Source organism: Vulpes lagopus, chromosome 1 (assembly GCF_018345385.1).
Source record: "Vulpes lagopus strain Blue_001 chromosome 1, ASM1834538v1, whole genome shotgun sequence".
Classification (NCBI taxonomy): Eukaryota; Metazoa; Chordata; class Mammalia; order Carnivora; family Canidae; genus Vulpes; species Vulpes lagopus.
Window position 1 is genome coordinate 144,455,248 of NC_054824.1, and position 15,348 is coordinate 144,470,595.

Consider the following 15,348-nt stretch of genomic DNA (forward strand, 5'->3'; position numbering starts at 1 on the left):
GCCCTTTCCCTCCCAGCCCTCAGCCTTGAGGTCACTTGCTGCAGTGAATCCTGACCTGTGTTTTAGTTGGCACTCTTCCAGGGGCATGGTGACAATAGATATCTATGCATGCCCAGCTCCTTTCCACAATGGACACCCCAAACTTTCCCTTGGGAATAATCACCATTCATGCAAATAGCAGTGGACAATGTGCTTTTTTTCACATCTTTTATTTCACGATTCACACCAATCCTGTAGAGCAGAGATTTTTGTCTGAAAATTTTAAGAAAACTAAGGCTCAGAGGGGTAAAGTGACTTACCAAAGCCACACATGTAGTGAGGAGCAGACCTGGGACCCTGGAATCTCTGCTCTCTTTCGGATCCCATGCTTCCGGGTCCCCCCACCCTTGCCCCCAGGCCCCAAGGGAGCACTTTCTGCAAATAAGGGGGCCTCTGTCCAAGGTCAGGAAGAGGGGGCTCCAGTTTGGTTCCTGGCATTCCTCAGACGGGGTATGTCTGGCCCCTCCCTGCGTGGAGGCCATGGGTGCCCCCCACAGTGGGTAATTCCCCCTTGGCCCCTCCCACTCTATCAGGCAGGGCCCAGCCCCTGTGCAGGTGCACATGAACCCCACAGCTGTCCTGCTCCCTGGCAGGGTGGGGCAGGGGCAGGGCTCACCATCACCCTGGCCCCCAGGGAGGCACCTGCACCCCAGCCCCCGACAGAGACACCAGGGCACCAGCTCTCACCCCTGGTGGTGCCCACCCCCCCCCCCAGCAACTCTGCCCCGTTGCCTGCAGCCTGGGGTGACGCCTCAGAATCAGTGTGCTGAGTACCGGCCATTGCTGAGCCTGTCCAGTTCCTATCCCTGAGGGTTGTGGTCGCCCTGGTCTGTGAGCCTGGTGGTGGGGCCAGCTTGCTGGGAACCTGGCCACACTCTGGGTGCTGGGCAGTTGTGCTTGGGGAGTTCCCGGCCCCCTTCTGATACTTTTGTCTTCCACTTGATCTGGCAGACAGGGCAGGCCATCGCTCTCCCCTTCGGGGCAGCTGAGTCCACCCAGGACTAATGCTGGCCCTTCAGAGGTGCCCTCTGTGACATGGTCCCGAGGGTCAACGTCCTCAACATCCATGCCAGCATCTTCCTCACTCCCGCTTGGTGTTGCCTGATACTGGCGATGGCCACAGCTGCAAAACCAGATACCCACCCCTCACCCTTCCGGGCCTGTGTGGCCCCCCAGGCAGTGTGGGTGGCGGCTCTCCTGGTGACAGTGCCCCCAGCTGTCTTTGGGACCCTGAGCGGTGTGTCTACTAAGCTTCCCCAGTGGGTCCCATCTGGGGGCCCACCAGGTGCAGAGGACAGTGGGGGCCCTCACAGGTGCCCCCCTGAACGCCATCGCCACCCCTGCTGCTGCCACCGGCCTTCCTGGATGGGGCTGGGATAGGACAGCAGGTTTGTAGCCCATTCTGTCTGAACCCCGGAGGCCTCCTTCCTCTGCTGCTTCCCTGACCATGTGGCCCGTTGCTGGATGTCCTGGTGACATTTGACCTGATGCCCTGGGATGGCATCTTTCTCCACTAGCCATGGCTACATCTGCCCTGTCACCACCTGCTGGCACACCTCCTGAGGCAGGAGCCTGATGGGCCCCAGCAGACGACTTCAAGAATCTGCGAGCCAGGCTGTGGCCGTGGGGCCAGCGCGGGGTGGAACTGGGGCCCCCCAGGGACACAGGCAGGTGGTGGGTGGAGAGCGCACCCCCCACCCTCAGCAGAGGGGCCCTCCTCCTGTGGTCACCTGGTCACCCTGCTGCTCTGGGCTCTGCCAGCGCCAGAACCATTCACCTGGGGAGGGTTGGCCTCAAGGCGTGGGGGAGTGTGGTGGGCAGGTCCGGGTGGGGGCCCAGCTGAGCCTAGGTCTTCCTCCATGTGGTGGAGTGGATGGCAACGGGGAGGGGCTTGGAGAGGAAGCCTCTGATCACCCACGACGTGTGACCTGTCACGCTTCTACTGTCACTGCAGGGCGGATGAAAGGATTCTCTGTCCGGTTTCTGCCTCCTGTGAGAATTCTCAGGAAAATTTCCCAGGGGTTCCAGAATAACAGTCCAGAGGTTAGTGCCTGTTTCCCTGTTTCCCTCTGTCTGTCCCCTCACCCCCACCATCACCTTCATCATGGTATTCCCTTGCTCTTGGTGCCAGAGCCAAAAATTCCCCTGCCCTGGCGTCTCCACCTCACGCACCTCAGTGGTGCCTGCAGACCTCAGCGGAGGCAGCTGGAGCCCCTGCAGGGACATGCCCCGTGTGCAGCCCAGCCCCAAGTTAAGAGCTCTGCTTACCTATCCTTAGGCGGGGCTTAGAGAAGTGGAGAGAAGTCAAGGATTGGGGGCATAAGGAGGGGAGAGGTGGGCAGGGATTGGGAGAAGTGGGGCCGCAGGTGTGTCCAGAGAATGGGAACCCAGGGTAGGAGACTGGTGTGTGCGTCCCTCCTGTCCTAGTGCGCAGCTCGGATCCGGAGCACCTGATGCCCTGGGATGCTCACGGAGCTTCACGTCCCAGCTCCAGCACTAACCAGGGAGGGACCTCGGTGAGTCAATCCACTTCTCTGTCCTGGTTTTCTCATTGGTAAAATGTGTTGAGGACTCAACAGTGCCTGAAGTGGTGTGTTGGCTACTGTTCTTAAGACTGCACATAAAATGGAATCCAAGAGGAGAAATAGGGGACCTCTGGGAACCAGAGATGTCTCATCTGGAACGATGTGTATACTCTGGAGTGAAATCAAAGTTTTAAATCAAGAACTGAGGCATTGGCCCCTCATGTCCCTCTTGAGGTGTGTTTTCCAGGGCAGCAGGTTCGCCTTTGGTTTCCAGATCCATGGAGACCCAGCAGTGATAAAGGAGAGTAATCAGAAGGGATTTTCTGGGGGTCAGCCCCTGGAAAAAGCTAGACGGGGCAGAGCTCCTGCTTCTGTGGCCCCCAACACCATCCACCAGGCCGCCTCCCCCCAAGGGCCACCTCTGCACCAGCTCCTTTGAGGCACCCCGCAGGAGAGACTACCAACAGCCGCCCAATTCACAACACATTCAGCAATGTTAACAAGATCTAATTAGTTTCTTGATGTTTAATTTCCTCCCTTTCATGTTTAAACTAGTTCCCAAACAGTTCTGTTCCCAGCCAATTCAGGATGGAAAATCCTCCCTAAGTAACCTCCCTATTTCTGGCCACCCCCTGCAGCTCCTCTGCAGGCTCCCCTGGGGGGAATCTCTGCAAATGGGGCCAGGAGGTAAATACAGATGAATTTAATCAGGTCCGAGTCCTAGATGAGTGACAGGCTGCACACCTCCCCATGGAGAGGAGAGGTGTAGGGGCAAGGGAGGCCCAGCAGAGGACCAGGCACTAGGCCAGGTGCTCCTGGGAGTGGAAGGCAAGTGTTGGGGCACAAAGCTAGGCCCTGGCTCCCTGCAGTGAGTAGCCAAAGAGCTTTAAACCCCAGTGGGAAGGTTGGAGGCTAAGACTGTGGCTTCTGAAGGCTTAAGGAGGCACCTTGGCCTGAAAGGGGAATGCCACAAGAGACTCCTCCCCAGAAATAGCCACATCAAGAAAGGATGTCATGTCTCTGGTCAAGGAGTGGCAGAGGGACAGCGCTGCTGGGAGCCACCAGTGCTGGCCCCTGAGCTTCTCCACACCTACCCTGGGCCATGTCTCCACACGACCCCTTCTCTTCAGGCCAATATCCTTCACTGGATCTATGTGACAGTGTCAGAGAAGCCTGCCTTCCCCTTTCCTTGTCTGAGTGCTGGTATCAGCCACCCTGGTGGTCCCCTCTCCATTCCACCCTGCCGGGTTTGGGGTCCAGCTTCCAGCTGCCAAGCCACATGTTAGTGAGCTCAGAGCCCAGCATCCGGAGGGAAGTAGAAGGCTGCAGTGTGGAGGGCGGGGCCTGCCTGGCTCCAAGGCCCAGCCTTCCCATTTCCCCATCCACCTCATAGACCCCGTAATAGATGAGAAAGCACCTGCCGAAAGCCAGATACCGTGGACAAGTATAAGAGGGCAGTGCTGCAGCCCCCATGCCCACTCCCCAGGGGATTTCAGTTCCTTTCCCCCACGGATGTGTGTGCGTGTGTCCAGCGTGTGTGCCAGCGCCAACTGCCCTCCCCCCTTCTTCCCTCCCCCAGCTGCAGGGGGTAGTCACCAGAAACAGGAAGTAAAATGAAGCAAAACCCAGAAGTGAAACTGACCTAATCTCTCACCACATCTGGAAGAGGTGGCCTAGGGGCTCTGACACCACGAAGACCCAGGGCAACCTGGGGGCTGCATCTAAAGATGAAAGGCTCTGGGGAGAGGCTGGTAGGAACAGGTGGGGAGGGGGTGACAGGCTGATGCCCCATCTGAACCAGGCATACAAATGAGACTAAGCAGAGTTCTCTAATTCTGGAATCCCCAAAGTGCCCTTCCAGTTGATCTCTGGATTTGTGCCCGTGGATGCCAACAAGGGCTTATGTTGGGGGAGGCAGCCTGCCCCTCCTCTGGGGTAGCACCCCCTCAGCAGCACCCTCAGTGCTCGAAGACACAGAGACAGCACTTCGTGGGGGTTCCAGGTCTTTAATTTTCCCTGCTATATCATTTTTTGTTTTTGTTTTTGTTTTAAACAATCAAATTGGCAGAAAATGGCTGGGGCTGGTGGGCACTAGGGGTCCACCAGAAAGTCCCCCAAGTTCACACTGAGGCTTCAGTCATGGTTGCTGAGGTGGGGATGAGGTCAGGGTTCACAGAGATGGCCCAACTCACCCTACAACATATTTTTCAAATGGCTGGAGAAGAGGTCAGAAGAGGTCCCCCATTACTGCAGATGAGGTGACGTGGATCCCCCTACCCCTCAAGCTCTTCTGATAAGTGGAGATAGAAGGCTGTGATTTCTAACTGCCTACAATCATCTCTTAAAAATACAAAACACGTGCAGTTGGCTTTGGTACAAAAAAGAAAACAACAAAAAACATTCTGGTCCCATGGGATTTCCCCTCACACCCCCCCCCCAACAGAGCCATCACAGCCACCTCAACCTCTACTCCATCACCCCCCAACTCTGTAGGGCCAGATGGTTTCCCTGGGTCTCCACTGAGGATGGAGAGACAGGGGAACAGCAGTCAGCGGGGAAGGGGGACATGGCCCCATCTATGGCCCTGATAGAAGGGCCCAAGGTGCACGTGGCACAGCCTCTCCTCAAAGACGGTGTTCTTGGGGAGGGGTGTCAGGGCTAGAACCCAGCAGCTGCCTGGTTAAGCCTGAATAAACCCCAGTAGTGTTACAGATCAAGGCCCCCTGATCCCTATGGCTTGGTTCCCATGTCCCTGGTCCTCTAAATCTCCCCCACTCCCTGGGTAACTAATAAACAATAAATAAATAAATTTTCCTAAAGTAGAGGGAAGAAGGCATGAAAAATTGGCATCTGTGGTGTAGCTCCTGGATGCCAGCTATACTAGCTACTCCTGGTGCAGCAGGGGGGCACTGTGGCCCAACTCCCCCAGCTTCCCAACTGGCCCCAGGTGTCCCAGGAGCCTGCCAGCTGGCAGGGACCATCAGCAGTTCTTGAGAATGTTCCCATTGGCAGGTTAGAGTCCCAAGTTTGCCTCCCTCGGTGTGTTCTTCCTGGGGGCGCAGGACGAGGGGTGGGGGCCCCCTTAGCTCTCTGAAACCATAGGCTCCCCGTCACGACTCTCTGTCTCTTCAGGGATGTCTTGCATTCGGGTGAAATCTGAAGGGGGATGGGGCAGAGTCAGGGGCAGAACACAGGCTCCCTCGAGCAGCGACCCCCACACTCCCGCTGCCCCATCTGGGCTGGAGCTGGAAGGAGGAGTCCTTGGGGACTAGCCCTAGGGCCAGCGAAACCATGGCTACATACTTTGTACCCTCCCTGAGGACAGAAAGATACAATTTGGCTAATAAAATACAAAAATATTGGTGTGACATAAAGTCACACCAACTTTTGGTTATTTTGTATTTCCTAAACCAACTATAAGAACTTTGAAGGTAAAAAAAAAAAAAAAAAAAAAAAAGAACTTTGAAGGTCTTAGAAAAATTTTACTTAGAAATCTATTTCTAGGGGGATCCCTGGGTGGCTCAGCGTTTTGGCGCCTGCCTTTGGCCCAGGGCGCGATCCTGGAGTCCCGGGATCGAGTTCCGCATGGGGCTCCCGGCATGGAGCCTGCTTCTCCCTCCTCCTGTGTCTCTGCCTCTCTCTCTCTCTCTCATGAATAAAGAAAAAAAAAATCTATTTCTAGGGATGCCTCGGTGGCTCAGTGGTTGAGCATCTGCCTTCAGCTCAGGTCATGATCCTGGGGTCCTGGGAGTGAGTCCCACATTGGGCTCCCTGCTCCGTGAAGACCCTGCTTCTTCTCCCTTTGCCCCTGCCTCTTCCCCCATGCATGCTCTCTCTCTCGCTCACTCCATCTCAAATAAAAATCTTAAATTTATTTCAGCTTGAAAAGGTTGGCATCACAGACTTACTGGAGAGGCTCCTACAGGCTTTGTTTCCTAGAGGTCCACTGCTGGATCACCAATACAAGGCAGGAAGTGTGTCATCTGTGTCCCTCCCAAGAGCTCCTGTAACCACCCCAAATATTGCCCCGAATGTCCTGTGCACACTGGGACACACTTCCATTCCAGCCTCACCTCGAGGACTGTGGGGTGGGGACAGGCGGCCGCCCCCTTCCTCCTCGCTGCCGGTATCAGGGTCGCTGCTGTCCTGCAGCCGCTCCTCGGGGCTGCCCAGCTCCTGCCTCTCTCGGTCCTCAAAGGGTCGATGGACAGAGCGAATGGTCACAGACAAATCCAGACGGTCGTGGCCTCGGCTGGGCTGTGACGGGCCGGCAGGAAAGGCAGCAGGCCAGGGAGTGAGCTCGGCCGGGGGGTCAGGGGGAGGCTGCAGGGCTGGTGGCCCCCGGCCTGTAGCACCACCGATGGCTCTCTGCACCCAACCTCCTCTCCCATCTCTCCAACCACAGCTTCAGGCTTTAGGTGCAAACCCCAGATTCCCCCTGGGCTGTGTCCCAGACCCTCGCACCCACTGAGGTCAGCCCTCCTGAAGCCTCCTTACCTGTGGGGGGGTGAAGCTCAGGTACAGAGCATCGCCTGCAGGGAGGCTGCGCCGCCGAGGGTCCAAAGGCCTGCGGGCCCAGGGGGCCTCCGCCGGGGGCGGCTCACTCTGCCCCAAGATGGCTAGCTGCCTGCGGGCCTCCTCCGCCTCCCTCTCCAGCAGGGCCCGGGCCTGTTCACTCTCACGGAGCCGGGCCTCCAGGTTGCCCGCCTCCGTGGCGCGCTCCTCGCCCAGCCGCCGGCAGCGCCGCAGCTCCTCCTGCAGCAGAGCATGTTGCCGCTGCAGGAGTGCCAGCTCGGTGGCCTGCTTGTCGGGTGCCACTGGGGCGGGCCCCACTCGGCCAGCCTCTCCATCCCTGGAGTTGGCTCGGGCCAGCTTCTCCCGCCGCTCAGGGCCCTCAGGGAACCGGGCTTCCATCAGGGTGTCCTGCTGGGCCACGGCCGCCTGCGGGTGTAGGGGGCACAGACAAGCGTGTCAGGACCCATTTCCCTGACTCTTCACCCTCACCTCCCAAGACCTAGGTTCCAGGATGGCTCCGCCTGGGGAAAGGCCCGGAAGGCCGGTAAACGGGCAGCCCTGCTCTGGCTCCAATCTGCCAGCTCCAGCCCTGGGCCCACTGACCTGGAGGCCGTGGAGGAGTCCGTAGAGACTGACCAATCGCTGTAATGCTTCCTGCAGACAGAGGAGAGGGTAGGGGCAGAGCCCAGGCTTCAGGATGGGAGAGTTGCCCAGGAGGTGACCAAAGGCAGCCTCTTACACGTAGACACCCCTCCAAATGGGGCTCCCGTTTCTCAGACACAACACCCTCCCTTCAGCCTGCTCCACCCCAGGTCCCCACCTCACCTCCTGGGGGGCTCTCAACTGATTCCCATTGCGGTCCTGCAGAAAGAGGCAAGGATAGGGAATCACGTGCCTGGCCCCTGCAGCTCCGTGTCAGGGATCCCCAGGCTAGTTGCCCCTTCCAGCCCTCTCTTGAGTCCTGACACCTCCCAGGACCCACCTTCTGACTGGAGTCAGAGTCCGTTCTGCAGAGCTCAATGGAGCCATTGAAGTTTCTGGCCTCACCATCTGTGGAGAAGGAAAAGGCGGGGCTGAGCTCTGGTCCTCAGGGTCCCCCAAGGCAGTAGGCCCCTCCCACCCTCTGCCGTGGCCCCAGCCCAGGCACTCACTGGCTGTGACCCCAGGACTCGTGCTACCGCCACTGTCTGGGTCCACAAGCAAGGCCGGATCCCGCGGTGTCAGGAGCAGCTCTACTCCAGGCCCCACCAGGAGGTCTTTGAGGCCCTCCACTATAGGGAAGGGAGGAGGTCAGGGGATGGTGTCCAGGGGGGGCCCCTGTGCAGGTGCTGGGGCCTCATTCATGCCACCCCCCACAAGGCAGAGGTCACTGAAAGGCACCAAAGGGACAGCACAAATGTATGCAAGACTCATACAGTGACAGTGCCCATGCCTCATCTCTGCTCCCTACACCCCACACGCCAAGGCATTTATGGGTACTAGGGCTGGCACCCCCCCAGTCTGTGTGCTTCCAGGCCCGGCCTCATCCCCAGGGGCTCCCTTACCCTCACGGATGGCATCTTGCAGCAGCCGCTCGCCACGAGGGCACTCCAAGGACTCGGAGCGGAAAAGACCCCTGGGTAGGGCGGGCAGGGCCACCCCGCCACTGTCCTCCTCCACTTGGAAATGGGTCATCTCAGCAAACAGTCCCACCTTCTCTCGCAGCAACTCCACCAACGCCTTGTCTTTCTGTTGCAGCTCCACTGGGGGTAAGGAACAGGTGAGCACACAGCAGGGGGCAGGGGGTGGGGGGACCCCCCCCCAAGAGCCCACAGTGGAGGGTGGCCAGATGGCTTAGGGGCCACATGGGGCTGTGTGGTAGTACTTACTTCTGGAGTATTGGCATTTATGAAAAAGAAAACACTTTTTTGGGGAAAAGTCACACATGCACTTTCCTTTTTATAAGTAAACTCCATGCCCACCGTGGGGCTCAGAGTCACAACCCTGAGGATCAAGAGTTGTGTGCTCCACCGAGAGAAGTGGCACCTTTGTTTTGTTTGTTTATTTAAAGATTGTATTTATTCATTAGAGACACAGAGAGAAAGAGAGGCAGAGACACTGGCAGAGAGAGAAGCAGGCTCCATGCAGGGAGCCTGATGCAGGACTTGATCCCAGGACTCTGGGCCGAAGGCAGGCCCTAAACCGTTGAGCCAAAGGGATCCCCGGCACCTTTGTTTTAAAACAAAACTAGATGGGGATCCCTGGGTGGCGCAGCGGTTTGGCGCCTGCCTTTGGCCCAGGGTGCGATCCTGGAGACCCGGGATCGAATCCCACGTCGGGCTCCCGGTGCATGGAGCCTGCTTCTCCCTCTGCCTGTGTCTCTGCCTCTCTCTGTGACTATCATAAATAATAAAAAAAAAACAATTACTTAAAAAATAAATAAATAAAAAAATAAAACAAAACTAGTAACGTCTGGGTGGCTCAGGGGTTGAGTGTCTGCCTTGGGCTCAGGTGTGATCCCAGTCTGGGGATTGAGTTCCACATCAGGCTCCCTTCGAGGAGCCTGCTTCTCCCTCTGCCTCTCTCTGTGTGTCTCTAATGAATAAATAAATTTTTTTTAAAAATGAAAATAAAAACAAAACTAAAACAATCTGTGGCCGGGACTGCAGGTGCCCACCACTTTTCATTCTCCCATCTTCCTTAAATGTAGAATCCTCACAAATTTCATCTGGGCACCTGGCTGCCCATTTAAGACCGTATTCCCAGGGCAGCCCAGGTGGCTCAGCGGTTTAGCACCACCTTCAGCCCAGGGTGTGATCCTGGAGACCCAGGATTGAGTCCCACGTCGGGCTCCCTGCAAGGAGCCTGCTTCTCCCTCTGCCTGTGTCTCTGTCTCTCTCTCTAATAAATAAATAATAAAAAATATTTATTTATAAAATAATAAACATTTAAATAATAAATATTTAAATTTTAAATATTTATTTATAAATAAATAAAATCTTTTTAAAAAATAAATAAATAAAGTAGCCATCAACTGAGACCTCATATAATGCAACAGTCACCAGTAGATTCATGCTCTGTTACATTAAAAAAAAAAGACCATACTTCCCAGCCCGACATGAGGCCAGACATTGTCATCGGACCAGACTGTGGTCAATGGACATGAGTGACTCTCTGGATCAGTCCTTAAAAGAAAGGGATATACAGACAGGTGCCTGGCCAGCTCAGTCCACGGAGCATGTGAGTCTTGATCTCAGGGTTGTGAGTTTGAGCCCCACCTTGAGTGTAGAGATTACTTAAAAATAAAATCTTAAGGGGTGCCTTGCTGGTTTAGTCAGTAGAGCATGCAAGTCTTGGTCTCAGAGTCATGAGTTCAAGCCCAACGTTGCACATAGAGCTCACTTAAAAAAATATATATATAAATCTTTTAAAAAAAAGATTTTATTTATTTATTCATGGGAAACAGAGAGAGGCAGAGAGATAGGCAGAGAAAGAAGCAGGCTCCATGTAGGGAGCTTGACGTGAGACTCAATCCTGGGTCTCCAGGATCACACTCTCAGCTGAAGGCAGCGCTAAACCACTGAGCCACCCGGGCTGCCCAAAATAAAATCTTAAGAAAAAAGAAAGGGGTATAAACTCTCCCTGTTCCTTTCCACCTCCCTGCTAGCCAGGATACAGATGTGATAGCAGGAGCTAGAGTAGCCACTTTGGGCAGGTAAGTGGGGAATCTTTATGCTAAAGATGGCAGAGATGTACTGACACCAGGTACTTCCCACTTGTGGACTAAAGAGAAATAATCTTCTATCTTGCTTAAGAAACTGATTTTTGTTGGTCTTTTTGTATAGCAGTTAGTTCACACTCTAATAAAAGTAAAAAAAAAGTAGATTAATGTCTCAACCCTGGTCTTCCTAGCTCCTTTTCAGGAGATACTAAACACACACACACACACACACACACACACACACACACCACATGTGACACAGACCTATCCCCATTATTTTTACACCAGAGGTAGCATACACTCTACATTGTTTTAAACCTTGCTTTTTTTACTCAACAATACATTCTGATTATGGATCTGCATTAGCCCTCATGAGCTTTTTAAACAGTTCCACAGTATTCCATCTCGTGGGTGTATTATAAATTACTTAACCAGCTCTGGGGGTTGACTCACTCTTGATTCGGCGCAGGTAAGCCTCGTCCTCTGTCTCAATCAGGGGGAAGTCCTCTCTGGATGGGCATCTAGAGGGGTAACAAGTAGGGTGGGGTTGATGGATCAGGAATCAGCCTCCTTCCCCCAAACATGCTCTGTGCTTTCCTATAAGACTCTCTAGCCCCATGCCCTGGCTTCACTCCTGACCCCTATCATATTCTAGTGGACTATGCACCCTTCCATGGGCCACCTGCAAGGGTAGCACTATGCAGATGGGCACTACAGGCTTTGGCGTGAAGCAGACTGGCCCAAATCCTGGTCCTGCCATTTACCAGGTGGCAGCTTGTCTATTTCTCATCTGAAAAATGGGTATGACATTTTTTTCTCTTCACTGTTTTTTTTTTTGTTAGAATTAAATAAATGTAACAATGCTTCAAACATGGCAGAAGCTCAATAAATCGATGACAAAGAATATGAATTATGATTTTCACAATTACAAATATTAATACTGTTCACAGAGAGGCCACCATGGATCCATTGTCAATGGAACAGGTATTTTGCACTGTTTTCCTACAACAGGCAATGTCATACTTTTGTATGAATTTCTGAAAAATCTGTCCAAAAGTCTAAGTTGCAGAAATATAAAAAAGTTTACACATCACAGAGTGGAGAAAATCCATTTCTAAAAGCTAAAAAAAAATTAAAAATATCCTGACTGAGTTTATTTTTTTTGCATAATCTTCAAAAATCCATTTTGAATGTTTTATATGCATTTTTTCCTTTTTTTTTTTTTTTTTTTTTTAATCACAAGAGACACATAGTCAATGGCCTCAAAGCTTATGCACATCCACAGAAGCTCAAAGTCCACTGCCTTGGCAGACTGAACAGTTTACTTCTTGTCTCAGCTGGGTGGGGTTTGGCTCTAGTATCAATGCCTCATTCCCTCTTTCATTCATTTTTAGAAAATAAAGGTAAAATGCAATACAATCCAAATAATAGCCCACTGCCTCCAGACTGAGATGTTTCTGTGCCTGATACTGTCCTGTTGGCTGGCAGGCATGCCCCCATGTGACAGCTCAGGGTACCCCTCTGCTTGCCAGCTCAGGCTCCTGAAAGATGCTCGGGGTTGTCACGGTATGTCTGACCATCCAGGATACGATGGCCCTTGCCTCAGGACACTGTGCTTCTCACCCCCAGCCTCTGCTTCCTGCTCCGAACCCCAGGCTCCTTCTCCAGAGCCTGCTGTGGCCTGGCTGCAGACTCCCTGAGGCCATACACACACTCACACGCGCACACTCTGCTGAATGACCCGGATCCAGGTGCTCCGGTCATCCCGAGATGCGGTGTGGACCTCATACATCTCAGGGGGCGTCGCACTGATCAGAAACATCCCTTTCTCCTGGTTGGCGATGTCCCGTACAATCAGATTCTGCAGTGATACCACTGAGGGCTTGTCCTGCAAGTCAGAATGGAAGGACTCAGCCTGGGAACCTGACCCTGGGATCTCAGGGTCTTCAGTCTTGCCAGAGTACCTGAAGGACTGAAGAGCCAGCCAGCAATTTAAATTTAGAGTCCCTGGTTTTGGTGCAGCCAGAGGGGACTTAGGAGTGCATGTGACCTCTGGTGGGTTAATTAACATTAAGGTTTACCAGAGAACTTGGCTGGTTGAGTTGGGGGAGCATGCAGCTACTTCAGGGTTGTGGGTTCAAGCCAAACATTGAGTGTAGAGAGTACTAACAAAAACAAAAAAACAAAAAAACAAACAAACAAACAAACAAACAAAAAAAACAAAAAAAAAACCTTTAAGGTTTCCTCTCCTCATTTATAAGGAGGGATCCTAAGAAGTCCTCCTCACAGTCATAATAACCTGTTAGCTACTTCTATTCCTTATGATATTATAGCAATGGTCACAATGCCATTTGACTCTGGAGGATTCTAGGGTTCCTTCCAGCTTGGGGAGAAAAGCAAGAAGAGGCTGTGATGCTTGTCCATGCCAGGAAAGGAGAAGGAGGAAGATCTCACCAGGGCAGGAAAGATGTACTTCTGGTCCTTCTCCTGGAGAAATACCAGCACGTCTGTCATCAGGAGCATGAGCACATCTGGCCGAGGGGACAAGTGGGAGAATGGTCAGCAGCAGAGGTCTGGGCAGCTGCCCGCCTCTTTCTCAGGGTCCAGGCGTAACCTGTCCTGCCCGTTCACGGCTCCTGAGGAGCCCCTTCCTGGCCTCTCTTCCCTCCAGGTGCTTCCTCTTACCTCTGTGGCCTCCACCTGCCCATTTTTACAGCTCAGAAATGCCAGGGGAAAAGATCTGTGTGCTACCAGACCAAAGAGCTTCTCGGCTAGAGAAGCTGCAGAGGGACACCCATGCATCTGAAGGAAACCCTCTTTGCCCAGCGGATGCCGATTTCTTAACCTGGGGGCTACAGACCCCTAGCATGTCCACTGCTGGGCTTCAAGGGCTCTGCAAACCTTCTGAAGTTGCAGAAGCAATTTTACATATTATTGTAATGCACACATGCACTTTTCTGGGTGAAAGGGTCCAGAATTTTCATGAGAGTACAATGTATTCCCGCAGCGGGAGGGGCCACCCTTTCAATTCTGTGCCTAGCAACTGACATAAGAGCTTTTCGGCTGTCTGACCTAAAATCCCCTGGCCCCCCCGCAATGCCAGGGCTCAGGAGGCAGGAGACAGGCAGGCTTATCCACTCCTCCTGTCTTCTCAGACCCCAGAGACACCTTGGCTGTCTTCTGCACCCCCTTCCAGCCGCTCCAATCCTGAGTCACACACTTTAACTTGACAAAAGTCAAGTCCCTAAAACTCAGATGGCACAGCCAAGAAAACACAGGCTCACCCTTTGCCCTTGGATATCTCACTCAACTGTGGGCACACAGAGGGGAGGGCTTTCACTAAATGCTTCAGAAATAAAGCTCTCCAGCCCTGCTATTTTTAACCCCCATGGTTTATATTCTTAGTTGCTGTGTGGGAGGAACAGAAAAGAGAAGGGGATGAAGGAAGGCGCCGGTAGGCACCGCCATCCCCAGCCTGTGAAGGGGGATTTCACAACAGGGACACAGCGGGGGGGGGGGGGGGGGGGGGGGACGACAGGCTCAGTCCCGGGGTACAGGCCTGCTGTAGCCAGCACTCCTCACACCCAAAGCAGGCTATTCCCTGTGTCTCAATTTAGGGAGGAAAGCTGCAGCCAGGGTGGTCTGGGGACAGGGGCTGTGACTCCCCACACACACCCCCACTGCTCTTTTCTCTCATCTCCATGCTGCCTGTCCTTCTGTCCTGCCCATCCTTCCGTCTGTCCTGCCTGTCCTCTCTGTCCTCCTTGTCCTCCCTGTCCTTCTGTCTGTCCTGCCCATCCTCCCATCCTGCCTGTCCTTCTGTCCTGTCCATCCTCCTCATCCTCCCTGTCCTTCCATCTGTCCTGCTCATCCTTCCATGCTCCCGTCCTGCCTGTCTGCCACTGGGCCCTCTCTGGCTGTCTTCCTGAAGCACCTGCCTAATCTGCAGCCCGGCTAGCTGCCCCTCTCTTGCCCCCCGGTCCTGGAGATTCTCTGTCTTCCTCATCAAAACTGATAGCTCTCTGGGCATGCATGCAAGGACCCAAGAAAGGGGCAGATCCTGACAAGGAGCCCCTGTGTGGCCCATGAAATGAAATGAAGAACTGGGACTTTGCTGCAACAGAGACACATTTCTCTCGCACTGGGCCCCCGGATGGTGTCTGTAGAATGTGGTCCTACAGGCTACCTGCTGGTCCCTCCCTCTCTCTGACTCTGGGCTCTTGCCCAGCCCGCCATACTGAACACTGACCTTTGAAGCGACCTGTCGCTGTCTTCCAGAGCAGGCAACCATCATGGATGAGCTTGCGCCGCAGAAGCTCCTCTCTGCCAAATGGGCCCTTGCTGGGCACTGGGGCCTGGGCCCGAGGGTCCATCCGGTGGTAGATCTCCTGTAGGCGAGCTCCCTTCTCCAGCTCATGCACGTCCTGGTCCACATTGGACAGGAGCTCCTTCACCAGCCCCAGTGCTGTGGTCAGGTCCTGGCGCTCCTCATCGGTCCCTGGTGTCCAGGGTCGGCATGAGGCACAGCGGGTCCGCTTCAGTCCCACCCCAGCTCCCGCAGAATCCCGA

The 15,348-nt window shown here is 54.1% G+C and overlaps 1 protein-coding gene and 1 long non-coding RNA gene across 10 annotated transcripts in view; one reads left to right on the forward strand and one right to left on the reverse strand.

Moving 5' to 3' along the window:
- The first annotated feature begins 1,990 nt into the window (after positions 1-1,990).
- LOC121485414 lies at positions 1,991-6,291 on the forward strand. Its single transcript, XR_005986276.1, has 3 exons — positions 1,991-2,082; positions 2,467-2,555; positions 6,247-6,291. It is a non-coding gene; the product is annotated as an uncharacterized LOC121485414 (long non-coding RNA).
- Positions 4,555-15,348, reverse strand: part of ARHGEF2 (Rho/Rac guanine nucleotide exchange factor 2) — a 45,176-nt gene continuing 34,382 nt past the window's right edge. For 7 of the 9 annotated variants that reach the window (XM_041745595.1, XM_041745587.1, XM_041745611.1 and 4 more), the window contains 12 exons: positions 15,029-15,277; positions 13,234-13,310; positions 12,498-12,667; positions 11,233-11,300; positions 8,624-8,821; positions 8,231-8,350; positions 8,062-8,129; positions 7,905-7,940; positions 7,683-7,733; positions 7,062-7,505; positions 6,638-6,821; positions 4,555-5,720 (listed from right to left, as the gene is read on the reverse strand). In XM_041745595.1, coding sequence (XP_041601529.1) covers positions 5,647-5,720; positions 6,638-6,821; positions 7,062-7,505; positions 7,683-7,733; positions 7,905-7,940; positions 8,062-8,129; positions 8,231-8,350; positions 8,624-8,821; positions 11,233-11,300; positions 12,498-12,667; positions 13,234-13,310; positions 15,029-15,277 — 1,739 coding nt within the window. In that variant the 3' untranslated portion in view covers positions 4,555-5,646. The remainder of the gene's footprint in view (positions 5,721-6,637; positions 6,822-7,061; positions 7,506-7,682; positions 7,734-7,904; positions 7,941-8,061; positions 8,130-8,230; positions 8,351-8,623; positions 8,822-11,232; positions 11,301-12,497; positions 12,668-13,233; positions 13,311-15,028; positions 15,278-15,348) is intronic. The other 2 variants (XM_041745602.1, XM_041745656.1) reach the window with 1 other exon arrangement.